This window comes from Lampris incognitus, chromosome 12 (genome assembly GCF_029633865.1).
Source record: "Lampris incognitus isolate fLamInc1 chromosome 12, fLamInc1.hap2, whole genome shotgun sequence".
NCBI lineage: Eukaryota > Metazoa > Chordata > Actinopteri > Lampriformes > Lampridae > Lampris > Lampris incognitus.
Window position 1 is genome coordinate 25680803 of NC_079222.1, and position 27804 is coordinate 25708606.

The following is a 27804-nucleotide window of genomic DNA, read 5'->3' on the forward strand; positions in this document are numbered from 1 at the left end:
CCCACCTGCAGACACGGCCAATTGTGTCCATAGACATGCCCGACGAAGCCGGAGGTAACACTGGGATTCCAACTGGCAATCCATGTGTTGGTAGGCAATGGAATAGACCCACCACGCCACCCAGATGCCCAGACTGGGACATTTTTTGATGGTGAATTAAACTAAAGCATTTCTGTCATAACAGGCTATGTCATATTCTGCATCACCACTACCATACCTGAAAGTATTTTTAAGAAACACCCTACCTCCAAACCTTGAATTACACTCATGAAATACATTCTCAGGAAGAAACATTGTCTTTCTTGATAAGGACTGGGCCTCACTCAAGTCAATTAAGTAATTAGATCACCAAAGCCAAACCAAAATCTATATAAAACTGAAACAGGAATTCAGCGGCATGAATACCAATCATGCCTCTCGAAAAATGAGAACACTCGCTGGGTGTGATCTGAAACTAAGTCTATCAATAACAACGGACCCTTCCTCCTTTGCTGAAAACCCAAACATTCTATGCACTTTTTGACACCACCAACTGCTCAAAGGAGTGTAAGGAATTACTGAACTTTACCCACTTTACCCATCCTGGAGTCAGCACACCATGCTTCCTTCACAGTGGAGGATGTCCATCAGCAGCTGAGTTAGTGCAAGCCCAGCAAGGGCCCAGGGCCAGATGGCACTCAGGCAAGGGTGCTTTAAGACTGTGCAACGGAGTTCTCCTCTATCTTCCACTCCAACTTCTGTGATTCCTACAAGACTGCCACAATACCCATCCTCTGGAAAAAATCCACAATCATTCCAGTGTCCAAAAAACCTCCCTGTCTCTCAGCACTAAACCACTACCAGCCAGTAGCACTCATCTCAATAATAAAAAATGGCTTGGACGTACTGGTCCAGAATTCCACCCTTTAAGTTGTTGGATCACTACTCGACCCCCTCCAGTTCACTTGCAAGGCCAAAAGAGGAACAGAAGATCCTGGGACATTCCTCCTCCACTCCCAGTTACAACACCTAAAATCACTGGGTAACTTTGCCACAGTCCTCTTTGTTGACTTCAGTTCTGCTTTCAACACTACCCAACACCATCAGATGATGAAGAAACTCCACCTTTTAAATGTCTCCCCATTTCTTATCCACTGGGTAAAACGCTTCCTCAGCAACAAACCACAGATAGTAAAAGTGGGCATGTAAAATCCCCAACCATCATCACCAACACCAGAGCCCCCCATAAGGTTGTATTCTGAGACCACTCCTATATACCCACACACAAATGACTACATCAGCCCCTCACCCACCTCCACATTCCTCACTACCTACTCAGATGACACTGCAATACTTGCAATCCTTAATGAAAACGAATCTGTTATAACCTATGAGCACTCCATTTCTCACTTCATAGAGAACTACCTGTAGTTTAATGTCACCAAAAAAAAAGAACCGGTCATCAACTCACCAAGTGCAGACTGTTCAGCCCATAACCACACTTCTATCGATGGTAAGACTGTTGAGATGGTGGCATGCTTTATATCTTGGACTCACTTTTGACTATAAACCCAGTTTAAACCAATACCACTGACATCCATAAGGGCTGTCAGCAAATACTGTCATCTGCAAAGTCACAACATTTTCTCACACCGCGTTACAAAAGTATAATCCACCCCAAACTACAGCACTGCTCCATCCATTTCTTCACTATGGCAACAGCTGCCAACAAGAACATACTCAACCGTATCACACATACTGCCTCCAAAATCATTGGCCTTCCCACCCCCAACCTTTCAGACCACAATAGCAGAGCCATGACATGCAAAGCACTCACTATAACACATGATCCTGGGCACCCCTTCAACCCATTCTTCACTGTACTCCCATCCAGTTGCAGATAGAGGTCAACAGCCTGAAAAAAGCCTGCTTTGACAGGAGTTTTTTACCCTCTGTTATAGCAACTTTAAAGGAAGTACTCTGGTGATTTGTGTTTGTCCATATTTGACCTTTGTCTCATTAAATGGCATGCATGTTTGTATGTGGTCGTACCTGTTTAAGAGTCAACTGTACTGATGGATATATGTACGTATGTTTAAGGTGTGTGATGAACTTGTATTTGAATGTTTGGAAATGAACTTTTTTTTTGATGCACAGGCTGTGGCAACAAATTTCCTTAAGTAGGACAAAAAAGAATCTATCTTAACATCACATATGGTTTAGTGTACAAATAATTTTGTGCAAAGTTTGTCCTTACCCATGAAGTATAAAATAGGTGGGGTGAGGAGACAAGTTAAAGTATTAAGTAATTCTTCAATCACACACCAATATGTATACTAATCAGTGCTCAAATTCAACCTTTTACTTAGTAGCACCGGTACTCTCAAACTCAGTTAGGTGCATCAGCAAAATTTAAGGGGCATCAGCAATTCTTTTTATTGAACAATGAACAGTAGCGTGTCTGCTGAAAATTAAAGCCTCACTTTAATACAGTATCAAATTCCTATCACAATGCTTTCTAAGATGATGAACATCAATTTACAATGAATTATTTAACATGAGATTGCTTTACCTAAGCAGACATTTTGATATCATTATAGAAAAAGCCATTCATATCTTGTTTGTATTTTGTAATATTTTTCCCAGATACCTCTAAGCCCTACCTGGATCTTACAAAAACAGAAAACAGATGTCTGCTGAACCCCATCCCCAATTTCTGTATGGTTTTGTCAGGCTGACTCAAAGGATTTTTTGCTTAATATTCATATTAATATGTTTGGGGTCAAGATTTGAAATTTGTTCTCCTGGCTTGTTGAAAATCTTGCAACCACTTTTCCTTACTGACTGAATATGATTTTGAAAGACAAAATATCCTTACAATTAGAAGTTGCATGTTTCACCTCCACCTGTCCCATCAGCATATTTTTTGGATATCCATCATTAAGGACATTAGCATTAACAGTTAAGCATTTTTTACCTGACACGTCAGTGTTCCCATCATGATAGAAATGTAATCAGAAGAAGCCACTTAAGCAGCAACCTGATCTCTTATGGGCTCTGCAGTTACATCAAATTATATCTGCACAGGGTAAATTGTTTGTGTAGGTGATGTTAATATCAAAACCATTCTTGTTTTACTAGAAGCAGCATTGGCTTTAATTTGTAAAGGGTAATTTCTCTCAGTGATGCTAAGCCCCTTATTGAATTTCATCTTCAGTTCAGCCTCTTACAAGAACATACAGTGGACTCTTGTTTCTGAAAAAAAAAAACTAATGGCATTTTTTTTTGTCAGTCCCACACTGTAATATGCCACTGAATCATGGCATTTCTTGTGTGTAATGCTGCTTCTGTGCTTCAGTAAACTCATGTTTGAAGTGCTGTGATCCATTTGCAAACTGGGTTTTACACGCTACATTCACACCACATTGTTTGCAGTGTACACAGTACTTTTGTCTACTTAGTACCTAAACTAGCAGAATTCTTAATGAAAGATGTAGAAATTCTCTTTCTTTGCTGCTGGTTGAACATCTTCATCAACCTCACCACAGGTCAAGGTGGTTAATAGAGAGGTTTACTTCATTTTTTTTTAAGCAAAAACTGTGATTTCTTCATTTCATTTTATCAGCATTGAGGAAAAAAATTGTGATTGTTACTTAACATTAGTTAGAGTTTGGGAATGCTAGCCTGACAAATTATAGCCAATTTAAAACCAGCATAGAGCCATGTAAAGTAGATGTTTTTTTGGTTAGGATGGCTTCAGGGAAAATAAACATGGTACTTTGTCTGACTGTAATATGCTGCTCCAATAATAATAAAAATAATACATGAAAATGTGACAGGAAAATTGTTTGTGATTGCACCAATGCTCTCAATTTCAGTTGCATAAACAGCTAAAATGGTAGCACTTTTGAGCCCTGTAATACTAAATTGACTTTCACATATTTTGCAGTAATAGTTGAAGGTCTACCTCACTCATAGCATTGCTCTATATAGTAAAGCCAATATATTTGATAATCTGAGCACATTAAAACAAACACTTAAGATTAAGGGAATAGTTCAGAATTTCGGAAGTCTATCCTTAGATCAACTTTTATAATCGTCTGGTTGTATGTGACAACTGGAATTTCCATCGGGCAACCAAGATGGGACATTTTAGGCGTCCTTTGGATGACTAAAAACAAGCTGTTTAGACATAGTAGTATTTACACAATTATATTCAGCATCAGATTTGCCAGTTATTCAAAAATTTATGTTTATTTACGTTTCATTTGTAAGACGGAACATGTTTGCTCGATTTCATAATGAAACAGTAGGTGCTACAGCATGTTTGCTCAGCTTTTAGCAGTAAGTTTTTGATGGACTGTTATCAATTACAGTGTCATTTCAACGTCTAGCATTTTGTTTATTTACATTTTATGTCATGTCCTAAGCTTTGATTGCTGGTTAGATAAACAAACTGCAAATTTCTGAAATGAATTCAGCCAATCCACAGATGAGAAATTACCACCCAATTTATGTAACTGTTCTCAATTAAACATGTTGCTTAGCCTACAACATGGACAAAATCACGTTCGAAATCTACTAGAGAAAAGTTCTTTGTGATGTGCAGTGTTTTTGAATCGAGGTGTTTTCTGAAAACATCAAGCCTTGTGCTCTAATTATTCAACTGATCATCTGAGTCTTTCAACTTTACTTTGTTACTCCATTCTATTACAAAACACCTGAGCAACACAACAATTATTCAAAAATACTTTTCGCTGCTGTAGATAAAAGAATGAAGTCCTCACTGTGGTGGTTTGGCTCAGTTTTGCATGGGACGACCTTGACTCTTGAGGGACAACTTAAAATGAGCTCCTGGTTGCCCATGTACAACTAGAAATTTTCCTTAAAATTGATCCCTGCTATCCCCATGTAGTGCTCATGTAGTATAGGTAGTTTTCATTTTCATAGCTATCAATCCTTTTCTTTCTACTGGACATACAGCTCCAGCTTGCCATATAGAGCTCAATGCAAGTAATAGGGGAAAAAAATCCTCAATTCTTATTCAGTGCAAAAAAGCATTCCACATTTCAGCCATGGCAAACTTGATGCCACAGCAGTCTATCAGAGTGAATTCGAGTGGACTTTCTAAGAATTGACAGTTGCTTTTATTGCTAAATTCCCACTTAGTGTTTGTTTCACAGTGCTGCGGCAAAGTGACTTCTGGTAATCACTTGTAGGATGAGATGCAGGAAGTAGCATGGTAGGAACTGACCGCAACTGACTGTCAAAAAACGAAAATTTTGAAATGACCACTTGATTTTGCTATGATAGACTGCAGTAGCATTATGTTGGCTTTGACTGAACTGTGGAGTACTTTTTTGAAGGTAAAGAGGACATTGATTTTGGCCCCCAATTATTGCAATGAACACTGTATGGCAAGCTGGAGCTGCATGTGAAGTATCAACAAAAGGACGGATGATTGTGAAAAATGTCAACTATATGTACTACTACGTACTACTTGAGTGGTGAGTATGAAATACAGATAGACTTAAAAAATTTCTGAACTATTCCTTTGTTGATCCAAGTCCCTTGACAAGCTCATGTGTTCAGTTTCTTGTGACTTTTTTGTATTTATTAATGTATTCAGGTGTACAGGCACTAGGTCTGGCCATGAACCTGCCACCAGGAGCCACATAATATCACAATGAATACAGTTTAAGCTTCTCAATGGATTGTGCATACACGCGCGTATGTGTGTGTGAGTGTGTGTGTGTGTGTGTGTGTGTACTCGTTTTTCTTACCCAATGGGGCCCAAGTGGCCCCTTTAGGATAGAAAAGCCAGAAACCACCTACCTTGTGGGGCCATTTTATTGGACCCCACAAGGGGAAAAAAGGTCTATTTTAGGGTAAGGACTTGTTTTAGGGTTAAGGTTAGAATTAGGGTTTGGTTAAGGTTAGGGTAAGGCTTAAGATTAGGCATGTAGTTGGCATGGTTAACGTTAGGGTTAAGAGTTAGTTAGGGAAGGGATGTAAACGAATGGGAGTCAATAAGGGGGCCCCACAAGGATACATTTGTGAGGATGTGTGTGTGTGTGTGTGTGTGTGTGTGTGTGTGTGTGTGTGTGTGTGTGTGTGTGTGTGTGTGTGTGTGTGTGTGTGTGTGTGTAAGCCCATTCCTTAGACCCAGGGGACACTGGAACAGCCCTCAGCACTTAACAGATACTTCTGGTCATCTTCAGGTGACTGAGCGCAATCAAACACACAAACCCACTACCCCCAAAGTCACCAAGCTACCCCCACTTATGTCATGTGCATCTGGCATGAATGGTGGTGTGAAGTGACTTGAGAGGAGACAGAGAGGCTATAGAGATGGTACACTGATAATGTGGAATGATGTAAAAGCAGAGCAGGGTGAACAGGGACTCACATGGTGCCGTTAGTGTAGACGCCACTGTTCTCCTCCACATACTGCACCTGTGCTGGGTAAACGTGCTGAACCTGTTGAACAGTCTGGGCCTGGTAAAGACAAATGGCAAGAATTACAAATTGAAATTGTACAAGTGATTTAGTGCAAACACCGAAATAAGGACAACATTCACAATGGACCTCGGAATTCCACGCCCCTTGCAATTCAGTTTTGACCCATTGATTCTTAATGAATCTCAATATTAAGTTTAAATATATAGCTCTACTTTTTTACCCTTTGACTGCTTATTAAAGAAGATAGTGTCATTTATAAATCAGGATTAAAATAATCTCATAGCGGCATAAGAGTCTGTTGCTTTGGAAATCCACACATTGCATATGAGTGCTTTCACACTAGCTTTCTTGAGTTATTCTTTAATTTGACCCTTTGTCTTGTGATATCAAACGTGTGCACAACTGTACTGTGAAATAACAGAGAAGAACCGTTTAGCAGAAGCCTTGGTTTTCAGTGACAGAGCTCTGCCACAAATCATTAGTCATAAAAACTGTAATATGCAATTCCCTTTGCCCACTGAAACTGTGTGCAAGTACTGGGAACAGTTCAATGGTTTGTCGATAGACTGCAAAGCCATCACGCAATTTTATCTACCTCCAACTCTCTGTGAAACTGTGCAAAGCAATTTCTCATTTTGGCCCTGTTCCCAAAATACCTGAGCTTTGTGTGCCACAGTTTGAAAACAATGTAGCTCTCCTAAAGCTAGTTTTTCCCTTGAATCTCACTGCAACCAAAATGTGTCCATAGGAACACACTGGCTTTTAAAAGCAAAGAAAGCCGAGGAAACGTTCATTCACTCAGCCTGTCTGGCCAAGCAGGCTGAAGCTTTTTATACGCAAGATGTGTAAACTCCTCAAAAAACAAAACAAACAAAAAAACAAAAACAAAACAGAAAAACTAGGTAGGCCTATGCAATTTAAAGTTGTTAAACATGTCCCCCCCCCTTCTCTCCCCAGTTGTACCCGGCCAGTACCCCATTGCTCCAACCCGTCTGCTGATCTGAAGAGGGCTGCAGACTACCTCATGCCTCCCCCGATACATGTAGAGTCACCAGCCGCTTCTTTTTCACATGACTGTGAGACGTTTCACCACAGGGGGCATAGTGCGTGGGAGGATTACGCTATTCCCCCCAGCTCGCCCTCCCCCCTGAACAGGCACCCGACCAACTACAGTAGGCTCCAGTGCAGCTACCATGGCACATACCCACATCTGGCTCCCCACCCGCAGACATGGCCAGTTGTGTCTGTAGGGACGCCCAACCAAGCCGGCGGTAACACGGGGAAAATTGTTAAACATGTTTGAGTGAAAAATAAAACAACAGATGTGTCATACTCTTTGTTAGAATTTAAAAACCCAATTATAAAATTTTACACCGTGAGGCAGAATTGCAGTTGACAAAGTCATTATGTACTGAAAGTTCAATTTTGTAACCTACCGACTGCAGTGCAGACAAATGAACAAAAGCTATACATAGTGTAGTGGAAGATATCAATGGCTTCAAGTACAAGTGTTGAACATTCCAAAAGCACTTTATTGACTCTTCAGTTGTAAATAAAACAAGGTTTTAACACAAACGATTAAACCTACTTTGCTTTTTCTTGTAACCATGTCCTCAGAAATCACAGAGATGCACTTCAAAATAAAAGTCTGTATCGTGAAATAATAATACAACAGGGATCTCTCATGTAAAAATACTTTTCAAACATAAACATACTTCAATCAACTAATTTACCCACTAATATTAACTTATTCACAATTTTAATTCACAACATCCTCCCACCTGATGAATAACAGTTCATCATTAAACAGTTATAACTCCTCATCTCTATTCAACCATCTCCAAAGGATATATCAGTTGAACAGGTCTTCTCAAAACACTTCCTGTACAAGTATGAACAGTACATGAATGAATAAATCCATCATGCCCAGGAAACAGCTCTCCAGCCTTCCCTAATTTCCAGGTTTGGCATGGCGCATTGTCCTCTCCAATAACAACATCTCCCACCTTTAGCATAGTAGGTGTAGGGGTCTCACATTTGTGAGTGTATTTTAAGTTCATTAGATAGTCCTTACGCCAGCAGATCCACAGGCCGTTCAAAAGTCTCTGTCTGTACTTCCACCTGTGGACCATCTTCTCCCTGTTAAGGTTGGTCGATTGAGTCTCCTGTAACGCAGTCTTTGTTGGGAGATAAGTCAGTCTGCTCCCTACCAGAAAGTGAGTGGGTGTGATTGGCTGAGGTTTGTCAGCATCAGAGTGCACATACGAGAGGGGCCTGGAATTTAGCACTGCCTCTACCTCAGTAAGCATGCTAGTCAACTCCTCAAAGTTCAGCGAGGCTTTACCTAAGACCTTTTTTAAGCATGTCTTAACTGATCTAACAAGCCTTTCCCAGAAACCGCCCTACCATGCTTCTCACTCTGCAATAAATTTCCACTTTATTCCTCTTTCAGAAAAAAACTGTGAGCTTAGACTCCTTAATAGAATTCCAGTTCTCTTAAATCCTGGTCTGCTCTTTTAAATGTCTTTGCATTGTCTGAGTAGATAACTTCACAAAGCCCTCTTCTCGCAAGGAATCTCTTTAATGCCAAAAGAAAGTTCTTAGTTGTCTGATCCGATACTAATTCTAAATGCACTGCTCTAGAAATGGCGCATACGAAAAGCCCAACATATGCCTTTTTTGACTGCCCATCCGCTTTTACATACAATGGCCCTGCAAAGTCTACTTCGGTAACTTCGAACGACAGGGCTTCAGTGATATCGCACAGTTTTTCTTCCTTCCGGTACCTCTGTCCATGCTTTAATTGTCTGCAACAACACTGCGTTCTGTCCGTTAGTCTTTGGTTTCATAGTGTGCTAGATACTGAAGACACCACAGCATCTGTACTGCCACTGCTCACATCTGGTTGCACTTCACCTTGATCCCAGATTGACTGGTGATGTCTGAGACCACACAAAGCCCATGTGATGCCTTTTACTTTGCAGAATTTGGCAATGTGTTTTGGACCCAAGCACAAAATGTATCCCAGTTTTTTCAAATTTTCTTTGCGAGCAGACACTAACTTATCTGAGCAGCATTTTGGTTTATGGTCCAGACTGTCACAGTACACACAGTTCTGCAGTGCATTACTAGTAAGGCTGGACCCAAATGACTGAGTAGTTGGATATTCCTTCATTGGTATTCGGTTTTGATTTTGGTATTCATTTTTTTCCCCTTCCTTGCTCATTTCCTCTTCAACCCGATTCAATAGCTTCATTTTAAATGTGCGAATTGCAGCACGTTTAGGTTTCAACCTATCATATCATTCAGCCATTTCTACCAGTTAGCTTCCAACTTCTTTCAGTCCAAATGAATTCCTTTTCCCGGCTTTCGGCACCAAAAAATGTAATGGAAGTTAGTAAAGACTGCCTGTACCAGTGTTGAACATTCCAAAAGCACTTTACTGACTCAAATAAAACAAAGTTTTAACACAAGCTATCCAACCTACTTTGCTTATTCTTAATCTAACCATGTCATCAGAAATCACTCACTCTAGGCACCAATAAAATAGGAAGGAAGTTTTCTGGCAGCGATGCACTTCAAAATAAAAGTCTGTATCTGAAATAATAATACAGCAGGGATCTCTCATGTAAATATGAATGTCAAACATAAGCATACTTCAATCAACTTATTTACTTATCAATATTAACTTATTCACAATTTTAATTCACAACATATAGTTAAGGGTGAAGGCAATAATATTTATCCAAAAATAAGGATGGACAACAATTAATGAACAAACCCAAAATATTAAAAAAAAAAAAACTAAATCATGAATGTCTGTATGGTAACCACAAAAACATGAATACACAAACAATAAAAGGCCGTACCTGTTGCTGGACAGGCACCGGTTGGGTGGAGCCAGTAGGCTGGACAGGCACAGTGGTCTGCAGAGGAACAGTGGAGGTGGAGTCAGCACCTGCCTCAGGGGTCTGCATGGCACCTGAAAAATCACAGGGAAAATGTTCATAGATGATGGCCTAAATCAGCAAATACCAGGACACTCTGGATAATAGTGAAAGTTATAAAACTAGAGGGGCCAAAAATAAGAGTAAAAAAACATGGTCCCTGGGGTAACCGTCTAAAATTTGTATTAAGTGAGAAAGTGTGTGAATGCTTCATTATGACGAACTTAAGTAGCATCAAAAATTGATTGGCTCATCCTATCAAGTACACCATTTACACATCCCTGGGTTTTTTGTATTCCTCTGGTTATGGTAAATTCCCAAGTATATTAAGGACAGCCCTAGAACTTTAAATAAGACAGAGACCTCACAGATAGCACTACGCAATTTCACCAACTAATCAATCAGTTTCAGAGGCAATAAAGGCTCCATTCAATATTTTTCCAGATTCAAAATTGTGAATCTTACCCTAATGACGCTTTCCAGCAGTTTCTGTTCAATATCACAAAGGCAAATCTATTAGACTGAATGGCAAAATCTTTGTATGGGGAAGACAGTCACAATTACCTCAATGATTTGGTTGGACCAAAACAGGAGATATGTCCCAATGAGATAATAATCACACTATAATGAAGGACATGAGATTTTGCCACAGACTTTTGTCCGCGTTGCTCAAATCAATGTTGTTATGCTACCACAACATCTGTTTCTGCCGTGTACTCAATGTACTGAGAGTCTCATGCATCAGTGACATAGGCACGTCTCCATGTTCACAGCTATAAAACAAGTTAATATTTAACAAGCCCCAAATAACTGTTAACTCTCGGCTCTGATAAAGTTCCCACCTTCCCAGCTTTTGTTATCTGTGACAGATATTCCCAAATTAATACCAAGAAATAACTGTTTCTTTCTCATTCATAAGTATCTTTTATGTAACTGTTTTCACTTCATAATAAATGCCACTAATGTGTATTTTTTGCCTTGTTGATGTTTGCAGACTATTTTAACATGAGCTCAAGCGGAATTTAGTTTCACTGATTAAAGACAGCATTTATATTTACAAACCCCGGGTTACAAAGAGCTTGGCTACAGAGCTCAGCATATAGGCCTAAGTGTATAATACAATATTCAACTTAGAGGGCTCACACTGTGAGTTCACGGTAGTATGGTCAAATCTTTCTGCTCTGCCAAGACAAGCACCCCCCACATCTCATCATAGTTTCCATGACCAAGCCTCTCTTGGTTAATTAAACTGGGTCTCCTAACAGCTCTGAATGTCTACAGGGAAGGCCGGCCCCTTTCTATATCTTCAGCATCATGCATGTGTTCTGTTGGCCTAAGGTTTTACACACACACACACACACACACACACACACACACACACACACACACACACACACACACACACACACACACACACACACACACACACACACACACTGAAATTGCTCTTGGCAAAATACAAGGGAGTGTAGTGTGTATGGCAGCAGGCGGATTTTTTCAATTAAATTTCACAATATCGCTAACATTACAGGAACCTGGGATAATATTTTCACAAAAATATGTCAAGCTCGTATCACAAAGTAAAGATTCACTTCCTTCATTATTTATGACGCAACATTTTGGCATTCTTTATATGTTTAATTAGACCTATGTTCACCAATTTAGTGGAAAAAATGTACCACATAAAATTCTACTATAGTCCATAGCCGTGGCAAAAATCTGCAGCCCAAGAGGTGCAGGCACCCTAATTGAACTAGCTGAACTGAACTAAAAATGATGTACAAAACAGTGTAAAACTGGAGCCGCTAGCAGGATGTTATCCGATCTTAAAAACTGACTTGAGGGTAGAAATTAGATTATGACTCAAATTCTATAAAACAGTTTGAAAGCTTAAACGCATGGCCACAATTGAGCTTACCTAATCGAAGAGTGGGGAAAAAAAGCCCCTGCATCACAACACAATGTTGCTGCCTTGCCCCCCCCCCACCCCCTCCACCCGCCCACCTCCTCTTGTCTCCCCATTCAGGCATTCCCTTGTGGCCCACTTAAATGTTGTGCTCCACTGAGCAAGTGCAAGCCCTACAAAGACACAGAGAAACAAAAGCCACCAAGGAGGGCAACATTTTGCCCTGCATTTCCTCTCCCAAATCCCACTTGCCAACATTACAACCAAAAAAAAAAAAATATTAAGGACTGTAAGATTCAAAGTCACAGCATGTAAATGTAACGAGTATCCTGGTGACCTTAAAATGATTAAGTGCTGCTGGGCTATAATGTAAACGCCAAGCCAAAAAGCGCAGAAGTTCATATCATATGTTTGCTTAGGTAAGTACAACTAGGACAGGATAAATATTAGGAGCAAGTAGAGGAAGAAAACTAGGAAGCGGGATTGTAATAGGGACAAGCAAGAAAGGTGCGCCTGTGTGAAGTATCTCTCGGAGAGAGGGTTTTGAGACTTACAACATGGAAACGGTACATGTGTACATATGAGCTAGGCAATTCTTTGAGATGACAACAACATTGAAAAAAGGGCCAAGGAGAGCTCTTTCCTGTAGAACATTTTGATTTACAAAGTGGATCGCTGTAAATAAAGTTAATTATATTGACAGTACTAGTTTCCACCGCTTACATCGGTATTATGCAGACATATTCCTTATGGTAAAATAAATGTGATAAAGATTTCTGGAGCACACTGGAGCTACTAGAGCGGTTCCTATATTAAGTAGCTTACTGGGCCTAAATTGCAAGAGGTGTTACAGAGTTTTATTGGAAAAACGTGGATGTTGAAGTCTCCTATTTCATCAACAATACATATAGTTGGCAAGTTGATGCAAAGCAAGACAAAACATGCTTTATTTTGCTAAAGCCATGAAAACATATGACTGAATAATTGAATTAATCTGCCCCTCTTTAAGTGATTGGAAACGGAACATGATCCAGGCAGCAGCTGGTTTGGTATTATTTCTGCACTACCTTACTGCAGGTAAGTGGTAACATGATCTGATAACTAGAAGCTCCAAACATTGTGTTGTGTGTCTCTCTCATGGGATGCAGAGGGTCTCAGTTAAGTAATAATTTTAAGTCAAGGACCAACATTTTGTGTAGATTATTAAAAAAAAAAAAATCAGTGCATTTTTTACATAAAAAGGCATGACATTTCTTGAAGGGCAAGTTTCAATGCAATGCCATTGAAATATATAATGTATGCAGCCTTTGTTCGAATTGCACAATGTTCTTTTTAATTAAAATGTTTTGTAGTGCAATAGCTGGTGCAATTACCAATAGTAAGCTTTAAATAATGTGGAGATCTACTCTAATTAATAAAGGTACACATTGCAGAACAAATCTTGTAATAAACGGCAACAGCAGTACTGCAAAAGCACAGAAAAGGTAGCCTCGGCTTACGGGTGGTGAGAGGAAGGTAAGAATTTGCCTTTAGACTTGTACTTAATCTTGACACAGAACAAATTTTGATTTCCCATTTCTCTACCCTGTGAAAACTTTGTGACGTTGATTTAATTTACCGCCTTACCCTTGATAGTGATGTAAAGGGAAAAACACAAAGCCATGAACAATGGGATGTTACTGTTAGATCACAGAGGGAATTACATGTATTAGGCTGTCAGGATTCCAGTCAAAAATCATGACTAGCCTTTCTCATGCAACTGAAGTTAGTTTCACACCCCAGAATTTACTACTGTTACGGAATTAAAGAGAAACAGAAATCTTGACATGACTATGGAGCACCTCGGTTAATTTACAGTTGAATGTTTGTTGGCTCATAAACACAGCTAGGTTGGTCAGTCCTTGCACTGCTCAATGTGCACCTGCCCCCTCCCACCCCTCAACACACACCTGTCCTTTCCCCTAATGGGAATGGTAGTCTGCAGCTACACACGAGACCCAAAGGGACACAGAATAATTGTGATGCAACATTAAGAAATCCGAAAGCTAGCGTTCCTAAATCACCCCATCCTATAGCAGTACCCTAGAAGAGCGAATTTGCCCAGATATGAGTTGGCTCAATCAGGTATAACAAAATGAATTACAGCAGCATTTGCTGAAAGATTTATCCTAGATTGAAATAATTCTAAAATAATTTTGAAAAAAAATCAATTAATCTACTACTACACCATCTGACGCCGGATTGGATCATTAATTTTTCGATTACAAGTCGTTTTCATGACTATACGTTTGCGTTCATTTTACCCCTTTTCGTCTCACGTTTGCCGAACGCACGCACCCAATTATAAGTCTCACTTTATTTGGCAGTCCTCATTTACACTGACCAATACCTGCTGCAGTTAGGGTGGATGCAGCCTACCGTCACCAAGCCCAGTTTCCACAGAATGACGAGCTCGAACACGAATAAAGGGGACAAAATGTGTTGTAAATTAGCCAGCCCCGGTGATCTATTTAAAGCTAGACGACTGCAAGTTAGCCGTAAATAGATTATACCATTCTGATTTTAAAATGAGGATAGACTACTAGCCTAGCAAGCTAATCTGTTCTTAAAGACAAAAGGGAAAGTAATGGATTTGCTATTCTGGACAGCAAATACTGTGCTGATACACCTCTTTTTAAAAAGCGCTTTCTACTGCGGTTCGACATCAATACTTTCGTTTAAAAGGCAAGACGACTGAAACAGTGGAGTTTGAAACTTGCATCATCGGCGTAACATTAGCTGAAGAATGAGACAACATCCATTGTAAAGCAACATTAGCTAGCCACAAAACACCTGCTCCTTCTCCAGCTAATCACCTAGCATCAGTAGCTACCATAGATCCGTGCAACTTGGCATCATTAAGTTTAACGCGATTTAAAGCAGCCTCTTACTTTGCCAACATATGTATTAATCAATTACACCTGTTCAAAACGTGTTTTAACGGGACATGCGGCTAGCAAGCTACAGTCTTTTACAATTGTGATTACCTAGCCAAAGATGGCTAGCTGTTGTAGCTAGCTTGCTACAAAGAAACACCCTATAGCTAGCAAACTAACAAGCTATTCACTTAACCTTGCTTCGGGAGAAAAAAAAACTTACGCGTTAACACTTGTAAAAATATGCGAAATTATTGAAAGTAAAGGTGGGTGAAATGAAATTAACTACAAAGAAAAAAGGTTATTCAAACCTGGGCTGAGGACTGGTTGATGAGGATGAGGATGGTGGTGGAGGAGGTGGTAATGATGGAGAGAGGTTGTTGTTGTAGGTGGGTTACAGTCGTCAGGACTACGGTGACTATGGCGCTGCCTCACCGGGCAACAGTTGCTATAAAACTCACCGGGCGCGCGGACCTGCCCGCTGATCACGGTGGGCGGAGATTAGAGAACGAGAGCATCCCCCCGTGCGAAGTGAAAAGGTCTCTAAGAAGAATAAAGTGAAATGAAACGCATGTGTGTGTTTTTAACATACTATTAACGTTATTTGTCGGAATATTATGCATGAAACAGAATTCATGCATCATTTAGGTTTTTATTTTATTTTATTTATTTTTACATTTTGAGTCGTATTTAAAAAGCCACAAACAGAACTGAAAATTTTCGCGGATAGAGCATTAAAAGATTTACCTCCAGTCTGGGCCTTATGATGACGTCGCCCGACTCGCCCAAACCACACAGACCTGCTCGAATTATTGCTCTTGTCAAGCCTCAGTGCTAATAGGCTGGTATCGATGATGAACATACTCTTAGTTTTTCATAATACTTGTAATAAATCATCCTGTTGGCCTGTCCAGGGTGTCTCCCTGCCTGCCGCCAGGTGACAGCTGGGATAGGCTCCAGCATCCCCACGACCCTGAGAACAGGATAAGCAGTTTGGATAATGGAATGGAATAATAATAAAGAAATTGTTTTATTTAATAATGAAGCAGTGTTATTTCCACAAAGGTCATGTAAAGATTGTAAAGATAAAATGTCATTTTGAGAAGTTAACAACTGCAAATTTACAACTGAGAAGTTGTAAAGTTGCAAGAAGTTTAAGGACTGCTGCACGCTGCCTCTTGTTTGGGATCTAGAAGTCATGTATCTGGGTTAAGAGTAAGACTGCTGCACTGGTCAGTCTCAGCCTCTTGTTGAACTGTATGCATTAAATCACGTATTCACACATTTTGATCTTTGTTAGTCTATGCAGAGAAAGAGAAGGCACAAACCCGCTGCCTATTGTCTTTACATGACATTTGTCCCTCTGATTTTTGTCAGTCTGACAGCTCTGATGGTAGCTTTTGTTTTGATTCCTTTTTTATTTCAACTATAATAGATAATTAATGATTTTTTACACTAAAGAGATGGCTATAATGTTGCTTATGTTATGCTTTACTGATACAGATGCTTTCGAATTAAAAAGAAAAAAAAATCCACCTCCAACAGCTTTAGCATAGGGATGGACCACATGACGAGTTCACCCACCTCCAAGGTGTGCAGAATGACAATATTGTTTAATACATGAAAATAAATCCCATTAGTGTTCAGAATCAGAATCAGAATCATGTTTACTGGCCATGTAGGTTTGCACTACATGGAATTTGACTCCGGTTTCGTGGCTCTCTCAGTGTACTTAACATAGAATAACAACACTACACACAACAAACTTCAGATGTATATACACAAGGATTGATCCATACAGGTGAAATAAGAGGTGATGAAGTGCAATGGTGCAGAGAATATTAACTTTTAAGAAATTTCTGTTAAGAAATGCAATGACAATTTGATATTCAGGCATTTCACTGTTCAAATATAAAAAATCCTTTGTTAAATTGTGTCAAGAAGACTTTTTGAACCCCCAGGTGTAAGGGAAAAGATCATTATTATTCTTAAAGCCTGTTGGAACTGTTCATGATTTTGATTATATAGAAAACCAACATTGTTCCCTTTATTCTTAACCTGAGAAATGGTTATTCGAATTACACTCCTACAAGTAGTATTAGTAAAGAAATTTAAAAGCTATAGCCTTTATGGCAACGGCAAGCTCAAGTGTCCACAGAGACATTTTCTTTGTGAACAGCCATTGAAGTGACTCCTTGTTTTGCTGTGAGTTGAAGTATTTGCAAGTGCTCAGCAGTAAATGCACGCAAAAAACTGACAGACGTCAGACAAATGAAGTCAATACTGCAAGGTTCCAGGTTGATAAGAAGCCGAAGCACCACTATTCACTGGGCACCCCTTTAGTGCTAAGCAACATTTAAAAGATGCTATGCAGAAGCTTTTGTTGTTGCTTAGCAACTCAGAAAACCTGTTTGATGAACTGCACTTTTTTCTTCTTTTTTTTTTTAGCAAAGGTTGCACTATTCTAGTGCTCGGTGCAGTCTGAGTTTAAGAAACGTGCTTAGGTCTTAGTGCAGCTAAAAATATACAACATGTTCTTCTCTTAATTCAATATAATTAAAAAAAAAACACAAACCACCAACTCTAAAGAAAGACAGCCTGGAAATTTTGAAAATTTGGGTATCTGAAAGATTTACAAACTGACGTCATTCACCATTGACCACTAACATCTTGCTGCTGTTAAATTTAACTTTTTTGGAATCAGTTGTTAAACCTGACTTGATGCATGCTCAATAATACCGGTAAGAAAATCAAAGAAGGTTGAATCAGTTCATCCGGATACAACATTTATTGACAGATACGTTTCATCACTCAACTAAGTGACCTCTGAAGATGTCACTTAGTTGAGTGATGAAACGTATACAATAAACGTTGTATTCAGAGGAACTGATTCAACCTTCTTTGAAGTTGTTAAACTTCTTGTTTAAATGAATTTTGAATGCATGTGTACTTATTTGTTTCTTTATTCCTCAGCATGTAGTCTACTTAAGGGTCTCCCATCTGCCTAACTTTGTATATCTCTTGTAGGAACAAACAGTGGTAATTCTTAGTTTGTACACATCTAAACTCTGTTAATGTGTACAAAGGCTTACATTTTGTGTCAGATACGTTGAGGTGTTGTCTAGTAAACAATGGTCATTGTGATAGCAAAGGACACGCATTAATGTTTATCTTTAATTAAACATTTTTAATTTTTTTAAATTTAATTAAACTTTTAAAATTTTCTTTAATTTTTTTTAATAGTAAAATAGTCATCAAATCGTCCAGGGGAAATTTCAATATGTCATCATATTAGAGAATAATATTAAATAAAGAACAAAAAACTTGCAACATAAAAAATAAGGTCTGGCAAATGGAGTGCAAATGATTTATTTGATGTCTTTTTTTTTTTTTTGCAAATATGTTTGAAAAATAACATAAATATGCATTATTAAAACAAACAGAAACAGAAAAAAAACATTGCCTTAAAGCACAATATTTCATACAGGTAAAAAAAAAGGTTACTTGTGCTTGTTAAAGTGAAGTGTAAAGGCTCTCTTGTTACTATAGTTACAATGACATGGCTTTACCAAAAGTGTTATACATCATCCATTACTTCTCTCATTTGCATAGTAAGAATGCAGTGCAAAATGCTATAAAAAAACTCAGTTAAGTACTATTTGTTATACAAATGTAAAAAATCAAAAATCAAAGTAAACATCTAAATTCTGCAAGCGCTGTTGTTATTGTGATGGATTATGCAAATGTAACAAGACAGTTTTGTGTTTGGGATAGGACATTTACAGGGACCAGGTTAAAATTGTGTTAACTATATTACGTTCATAGCTCTCTGCTGAATGTTTTGTCTTAAGAGGGGACATCATAGGTCAATCATTACAATTCTACAGCTATTTTTACCACTCAACAGCTATTGAACTCCCATCAGCCACCACTTAATTCAGTTGAATACATGAAATAGTGCAAATGAACGTGACAGTAGTAATTATCTGTCAATAAAGGTCCCGGAGATTTGGCTTGGGGACCAAATAAATGCACTGTAAAAGTCTTCCCTCCTGGATTACTTGATCAACATGCTCATCCTGTGATTTGTTGTCATCCAAATCTGTACATACACACACACACACACACACACACACACACACAATCTATATATATAGTGTATGTATGTATGTATACATACATTCATACACTCAGCAACTATATTAATAGAAGAGATTAAAAAACAGTTGTGTTTAGGTTATCTTTTCATCATTTGTAATGCTAGACAAGGCACTCTGTGAGGGGTCATCCCCTGTGTTATTATTGAGTGTTGTCACAAAATGCTTGAGTTTGCATCAGATGACATGAACTGGCATGTGGTTTAATCTCGCTGTACAATGGAGAAGAGTACTGCATCTTGATCTGCCCTGGGATCACTGCAGCAAAGAACACATTTTTAAACATAGGTTACATTGTCGCTTAACATCAAAGAACAAGAAAATCTTTGACTTAAAGTTCATAACTTTTCCCCCTTTGATTATTTAGTAGAAAATGTGACCTTCTTGTGTAGCATCTACAAGGCAGTGATATTCCTAATTATATATATATATATATATATATATATATATATATACACACACACACACATATATTTGAATCATTTCAATCATCATCTCTATCTTAGAAGCAAAAGCAGAGCTGAGTGTTTGTGAACACCTTGTCAACATCGCTGTGGCTTGACGTCCAGGGGGAAAAGGGTGATATCTATTTAAAGCTACATGGAGTGGATGTGCCTGCTTCTTTCGACGAAGAAAAAAAAAACAAAAAAAAAACACCAACCATCTGCTTGTGTTTCCGATGAATTCTGTCCTTATAGGCTGTCAAACTCCCACTGACACACACATTTGCATAAAGGCCATTTAGACATGAAACTCCCAAATGGAACAATATTTCCCCTAAAGGTCCCCCCCCAATACAAATATACGAGTGTCTGTCTAACTATTGAGCTCTGCAGTCAGCATTTGTATGTTTAGTATTCATTTACAAAACCTGAAAATGTAGTGAGGATCAGCCGCTCTGGGTACCTTGGTTATTGTTTGCCAGTGTAGAGGGTGTAATGGGATGCCTCAGATCTTGGTTGTTCTGCAGAGAAGCACCAGTGGGAGGCCGGGGAGTGTAGATGGCAGTGCAAGGCCCACATTGGTCCCCAGAGATGAGCTGGTGTGGGGAAGGATCAACAAACCTGAAATATTTCAGACTGGAGTAAATAGTCTCCTTGATGTATAAATGAAACTGAAGAAGTCAACAGTTGAAGAAGTGTATCAACTGTTTTAACTTATTCCCAAAAAAGGTTGCGAGATTAAGATGTCAGGATAATTAAAACAAATTTGATCCAGTATCAAATGATGCTATGTACAAAATGATATTTTTAAGTTGTTATTAAATGTGTGCTGCAGTAAATATTTCTTTAAAACAATTCAAATATGCATCCACAGCTGATGTTTCATTCTTTTTTCAATCTTCAACTGATGAAGACTGTGAAGCTAACATTCATTATGTCGTATTTTCCCTAGTACGTGCAACTATATATTTGGAAAGGCAAGTTAGAGAACAAATTTCCAGGGTTATCTTATATAACTGTAAGGTTTTGTTAATTAACACATTTGTGCAGGTCTGAGTGTATTGGCACTATGCATAAGCTGAGTGGTAGCAAAAAAGAAAAAAGAATCATAGGAGGATTTTACAAATGATTTAACATCTAAAAAAGTAATTAGAACAATTCTCATCTCCCACCAGACCTTAATTTACTTCTTGGATTTTATGATTCACTTATCGAATTCTTTAGCCACTCTTGTTGGTGGCTATAGCATCCATTGATACTAACCCTTGAGACCAATGAGGCAAGGCAAGGCCTGCTTTTACAGGCCAATTGTCTACCAAGAATCCTGCAGTGAATGCTTTGGCCTACTGCTGCTACAAGGACAATCACAGCCAGTGAGGAGCCATGAGCATCTGGCTTCTCAGAATGGCAAATATCCTCCATCACAAGCTTTGAAGTATATGCATGAAGGGATGTTTTCCTGTAGACTGGCCAGGCAACAGTGTTGCTGGCCATTCCCAACCTGTAAAATCTCTTCCCAGCCGTTTCCTTCACAGTGGAGGTGTGGCCCCCACAAAAAAGCGCTTTAGAGTCTTTTATCATTGAATAAAATAGTACTTTATTTTAATCAGATTATTTCAACTATGAGCTTATAGCCATGAAGCCATGGAAACCAATGTTTAGGTAGTTATTTGTTGCAAATCAGTAGAAAAAAAGAGAAAAAAGGGTCCACAGTGCATTTAAATTGGTCATGGTCGATATACACTGTGCCAATGGGAATTGAAAATGAAAAGAAAATACTAATGGACTTGCCCAGTAGAACCGATTGCTCCCACAGTTGGCATTTGTGAAAAAAGTGTCTGAACCTGCTTAGATTCCACAATATCTTCGACAACAAATAAGCAATACTTGTGTTTTCGTGCTGATGATTGGCTATGAGCAGTCAGATGGGCACTGACACATTACATATTGCTAGAATTATAGTAAAAAGCATTTTAGTGACACGTACCCACTCTATTTGATGAAAAAAAAAACCCAGCCACCGAGGATGCACAAGCCAGTACATTCTTAATGTCGGTCCAAAGCCCGGATAAGTGTCGAGGGTTGTATACGAAAGGAAATTCGGCATAAAATCTTTGCCAAATCAAATATGGGGATCATAAATTAGATATCCATACCGGCTCAGGCAATGCCCAGGTTACCAACGACCGCCACCGGTACTGTTGGCCAGCAGAGTGCCGGTGGAAACTATGCTACTGTTGGGTGAAAGAGAAGGAAAGCGGAAGGCATGTGCAAAGGCAGCGGGAGAGGAGGAATGGTAAGAGTGTGGAGGTGAGAGTCAGAACTTTAAATGTTGGTACTATGACTGATAAAGGGAGAGAGCTGGCTGATATGATGGACAGAAGAAAGGTAGGTATACTATGTGTGCAACAGACCAGGTGGAAGGGGAGTAAGGCCAGGATAATTGGAGGAGGGTTCAAACTCTTCTAACACGGTGCGAATGGGAGGAGAAATGGGGTAAGGGTAATTCTGAAGGAAGACTATGTCAAGAGTGTGCTGGAGGTGAAAGACAGTGTCGGACAGAGTGATTATGAAGCTGGAAATCGAAGTTGTGTTGATGAATGTTATCAGTGCATATGCGCTGCAAGTTGGGTGTGAGATGGAAGAGAAAGTAGAATTCTGGAGTGAGTTGGATGAAGTGGTGGAGAGTGTACCCAGGGAAGAGAGAGTGGTGATTGGAGCGGACTTCAATGGACATGTTGGTGAAGGGAACAGAGGGGATAAGGAGGTGATGAGCAGGTATGTCCAAAGGAGTTGAATCAAGTGCAATTGGACTTGGTATACACTCACTGGCCACTTTATTAGGTACACCTTGCTAGTACCGGGTTGGATCCCCTTTTGCCTTCAGAACTGCCTTAATCCTTCGTGGCATAGATTCAACAAGGTACTGGAAACATTCCTCAGAGAGTTTGGTCCATATTGACATGATAGCATCACGCAGTTGCTGCAGATTTGTCGGCTGCACATCCATGATGCGAATCTCCCGGTCCACCACATCCCAAAGGTGCTCTATTGGATTGAGATCTGGTGACTGTGGAGGCCATTTGAGTACAGTGAACTCATTGTCATGTTCAAGAAACCAGTCTGAGATGATTCGAGCTTTATGACATGGCGCGTTATCCTGCTGGAAGTAGCCATCAGAAGATGGGAACACTGTGGTCATAAAGGGATGGACATGGTCAGCAACAATACTCAGGTAGGCTGTGGCGTTGACACGATGCTCAATTGGTACTAAGGGGCCCAAAGTGTGCCAAGAAAATATCCCCCACACCATTACACCACCACCACCAGCCTGAACCGTTGATACAAGGCAGGATGGATCCATGCTTTCATGTTGTTGACGCCAAATTCTGACCCTACCATCCAAATGTCGCAGCAGAAATCGAGACTCATCAGACCAGGCAACGTTTTTCCAATCTTCTATTGTCCAATTTTGGTGAGCCTGTGCGAATTGTAGCCTCAGTTTCCTGTTCTTAGCTGACAGGAGTGGCACCCGGTGTGGTCTTCTGCTGCTGTAGCCCATCTGCCTCAAGGTTCGACGTGTTGTGCGTTCAGAGATGCTCTTCTGCATACCTCGGTTGTAATGAGTGGTTATTTGAGTTACTGTTGCCTTTCTATCAGCTCGAACCAGTCTGGCCATTCTCCTCTGACCTCTGGCATCAACAAGGCATTTTCGCCCACAGAACTGCCGCTCACTGGATATTTTCTCTTTTTGGGACCATTCTCTGTAAACCCTCGAGATGGTTGTGCGTGAAAATCCCAGTAGATCAGCAGTTTCTGAAATACTCAGACCAGCCCGTCTGGCACCAACAACCATGCCACGTTCAAAGTCACTTAAATCACCTTTCTTCCCCATTCTGATGCTCGGTTTGAACTGCAGCAGATCGTCTTGACCATGTCTACATGCCTAAATGCATTGAGTTGCTGCCATGTGATTGGCTGATTAGAAATTTGTGTTAACGAGCAGTTGGACAGGTGTGCCTAATAAAGTGGCCGGTGAGTGTATATCCGTGAAGACGTTTCAACTCCTTTGGATAACTACGACCTGGATGAATGAGAACATTCACAGACATGAGCAGGTATGGTGTAAAGGAGAGGAATGTGGAAGGACAGATGGTGGTGGATTTTGCAAAAAGGATGGGAATGGTTGTGGTGAATACATATTTCAAGAAGGGGGGAGGACAGGGTGACGTGTAAGAGTGGAGGAAAGTGCACACGGGTGGGCTATATCTTATGTAGGAGGTGAGATTTGAAAGGGGTTGGAAAAAGCAAGGTGGTGACAGGGGAGACTGTCGCTAGGCAGCATTGGATGGTGGTCTGTAGGATGACTTTGGAGACCAAGAAGAGGAAGAGAGTGAAGGCAGAGCAAAGGATCAGATGCTAAAAGTTGAAGTAAGAAGACTGTTGTGTGGAGTTCAGGGAGGAGTTAAGACAGGCACTGGGTGGTAGTGAAGAGTTGCCGGATGGCTGGGCAACCACTGCAGAAATAGTGAGGGAGGCAGCTAGGAAGGTATTTGGTGTGTCATCTGGACAGAGGAAGGAAAACATTGAGACTTGGTGGTGGAATGAGGAAGTACAGCAAAGTATACAGAGAAAGAGGTTGGCAAAGAAGAAGTGCAATAGTCAGAGAGATGAAGAAAGTATACAGGAGTACAAGGAGATGCAGTGTAAAGTGAAGAGAGTGGTGGCGAAGGCAAAAGAAAAGGCGTATGGTGAGGTTAGACACTAAGAAAAGAACTTCCACCGATTGGCTAGACAGAGGAACTGAGCTGGAAATGTGCTGACAAGCGAGGAGAGTGTGTTGAGAAGGTGAAAGGAGTACTTTGAGGGGCTGATGAATGAAGAAAATGAGAGAGAGAAGGTTGGCTGATGGGATAGTGAATCAGGAAGTGTGGTGGATTAGCAAGGCGGAAGTGAGGGCAGCTATGAAGAGGATGAAGAGTGGAAAGGTGGTTGGTGCAGATGACATACCTGTGGAGGCATGGAGGTGTTTAGGAGAGATGGCAGTGGAGTTTTTAACTAGATTGTTTAACACAGTCTTGGAAAGTGGGAGGATGCCTGAGGAGTGGAGAAGAAGCATACTGGTACAGATCTTCAAGAATAAGGGGGATGAGCAGAACTGTAGCAACTACAGAGGTATAAAGTTGATCAGCCACAGCATGAAGATATGGGAAAAGTAACAGAAGCTAGGTTAAGAGGAGAGGTGATGATTAGCGAGCAGCAGTATGGTTTCATGCCAGGAAAGAGCACTACAGGTGCGATGTTTGCTTTGAGAATGTTGACGGAGAAGTATAGAGAAGGCCAGAGGGAGTTCATTGTGTCTTTATGGATTAAGAGAATGCATATGACAGGGTGCCGAGAGAGGAGGTGTGGTATTGTATGAGGAAGTTGGAAGTGGCTGGGAAGTATGTAGGAGTGGTGCAGGATATGTATGAGGAAAGTGTGACAGTGGTGAGGTGTGTGGTTGGAATGACAGATGGGTTCAATGTGGGGGTGGGATTACATCAAGGATCGGCTCTGAGCCCTGTCTTGATTGCAATGGTGATGGACAGGTTGACAGACGAGATCAGGCAGGAGTCTCCATGGACTATGATGTTTGCGGATGACATTGTGATCTGTAGCGAGAGTAGGGTGCGGGTTGAGGAGAGTGTGGAGAAGTGGAGGTATGCACTGGAGAGAAGAGGAATGAAAGTCAATAGAAGCAAGATGGAATATAAATGCATTGATGAGAGAGAGGTCAGCGGAATGGTGAGGATGCAAGCAGTGGAGGTGATGAAGGTGTATTAGTTTAAATACTTGGGGTCAACTGTTTAAAGTACTGGAGAGTGTTGAAGAGAGGTGAAGAAGAGAGTGCAGGCAGGGTGGAGTAGTTGGAGAAGAGTGTCAGGAGTGATTTGCAAACAGAAGGGTACCAGCAAGAGTTAAAGGGAAGGTTTACAAGATGGTTGTGAGACCAGTTATGTTATATGGTTTGGAGATGGTGGTACTGACAAAAAGACAGGAGGTGGAGCTTGAGGTGGCAGAGTTGAAGATGCTAAAATTTTCATTTGGATTGATTAAGAAGGGCGGGATTAGGAATCAGTAAATTAGAGGGACAGCTAAGGTTGGACAGTTTGGTGACAAAACAAAAGAGGCAAGACTGAGATGGTTGGGACATGTGCGGAGGAGAGATACTGGGTATACTGGGAGAAGGATACTGAATATGGAGCTGCCAGGGGGGAGAAAAAGAGGAAGCCAAAGAGGAGGCTTGTGAGGGAGGACATGCAGGTGGTTGGTGTGACAGAAGACGATGCACAGGACAGGAAGAGATGGAAACAGATTATCCCCTGTGGCAACCCCTAATGGGAGCAGTTGAAAGTAGTAGCAGTAGTAGTATTTGATGAAAAAAGCAGCACTATCCAAGCAGTAACAGTAACACATTTAAGTTATGGACGATCTTGCTTGTAGCGGATGTCTGAATTTTAATTTCAAGTATTTCACTTGAATAACACTCGTTAGCGATACATTAATAAATAAATAATGCTAAGATTTTCCTAGGGAGTGATGAAGAAGGACAGGTTTAGGAACGATTATATTAGAGGAACCGGTCAGGTTGTACGGTTTGGAGACAAAGCAAGAGAGGCAAGATTGAGATCGCTTGGACATGTGGAGGAGAAATGTTGGCTATATTGGGAGAAGGATGCTGATTATGGAGCTGCCAGGGAAGAGGAAAAGAGGAAGGCCAAAGAGGAGTTTATGGATGTGGTGAGGGAGGACATGCAGATGGCTGGTGTGACTAGGGAAGAGACAGAGGACAGAAAGAAATAGAAATGTATGATCCGCTGTGGCGACCCCTAACGGGAGCAGCCGAACATAATAGTAGTAGAGCAATGAAATAATTTGTTGGTTTGCCTAATTCACATAAAAAAACCTCAAACTTGACATTTTAAGGGAAATTTTCTCATTGACCTACCTGTAATTCTCCTTTAAGGAACACATCATAGCCAGGGGGGGATTACTAGATGTGTCTTGCCTCTGTGGAACAGCTGAGGAACAGGGATAGACACAGAAAATCTGGCAAGGACCTATCCATTACATGCTAAATCTATTGAACAAACAAACTCATTGTATACATGCCAGGGGCTAATATTTATGTAAGTAATTTATATTAGTATATGAAATGTTGGTACCAGTGTAATGGGCAGTGCTGGGGGATGGGTCCAAGTTGCCTTCAATCCTCGCTAATGGGGAAAGGCTTTGTTGTAGGGGGTTGATTGTTAAACACTCTGTTAGTGCTTCCTGGGTCGTTTCAACAGAGGATCTCAGCTGGAGACACAAAAAAGATCATAATCATTACTGATCAACATGAAACAAATTGAAGATGATACAAAGCAGCAGCAAACAATGACAATATTTTAAAGAGGTAGTAGAACTTCTTTTTTTCTTTTTTACATTTTATGAACCAACTACTTGCAACTACTTGACCCTTTACCAGCAAACCTTTTTAAAGACCTCTGGCTTTTCCTGGAACCCACAATGCTGGACATTTTTGATTTATCACTTAATACTGGCACTGTTCCCAGCAGTTGTAAGACAGCTTTGGTCAAACCTCTACTTAAGAAACTGCATCTCAAGCCAGGGTCTATTAATAACTATCGACCAGTCTCTAATTGTCCATTCGTTTCTAAAGTACTAGAGAGAGTTGTGTATCAACAACTTTCGATTCATATAGAAGAAAACTATATATAGAAACCTTTTCAATTGGCTTTCAGGGCCTGTCACTCTGCTGAAACTGCTCTGACCAGAGTGGTGAACAATCTTCTACTTGCTATGGACTCTGATTTCACCTCTGTGCTTCTACTACTGGACCTCAGTGCAGCCTTTGATACCAATGATCACTGTATACTATTAGACAGAATAAATTTTAATTTTGGTGTCTCTGGTTTAGCTCTCTCTTGGTTTAATTCCTATTTATCT

General features: G+C 40.2%; 2 protein-coding genes across 2 annotated transcripts in view; both read right to left on the reverse strand.

The window, feature by feature from the left end:
- Positions 1-15557, reverse strand: part of rfx3 (regulatory factor X, 3 (influences HLA class II expression)) — a 49665-nt gene extending 34108 nt beyond the window's left edge. Inside the window, exons 1-3 of the mRNA XM_056290916.1 lie at positions 15521-15557; positions 10296-10423; positions 6389-6471 (exon numbers count right to left, since the gene is read on the reverse strand). Of these exons, the coding sequence (XP_056146891.1) occupies positions 6389-6471; positions 10296-10418 (206 nt within the window). The 5' untranslated portion in view covers positions 10419-10423; positions 15521-15557. The remainder of the gene's footprint in view (positions 1-6388; positions 6472-10295; positions 10424-15520) is intronic.
- Positions 15558-18554: 2997 nt separating this feature from the next.
- The window catches only part of glis3 (GLIS family zinc finger 3), a 34720-nt gene continuing 25470 nt past the window's right edge, over positions 18555-27804 (reverse strand). The window contains exons 7-10 of the mRNA XM_056290985.1: positions 27018-27153; positions 26801-26873; positions 20273-20430; positions 18555-19624 (exon numbers count right to left, since the gene is read on the reverse strand). Coding sequence (XP_056146960.1) covers positions 19509-19624; positions 20273-20430; positions 26801-26873; positions 27018-27153 — 483 coding nt within the window. The 3' untranslated portion in view covers positions 18555-19508. The remainder of the gene's footprint in view (positions 19625-20272; positions 20431-26800; positions 26874-27017; positions 27154-27804) is intronic.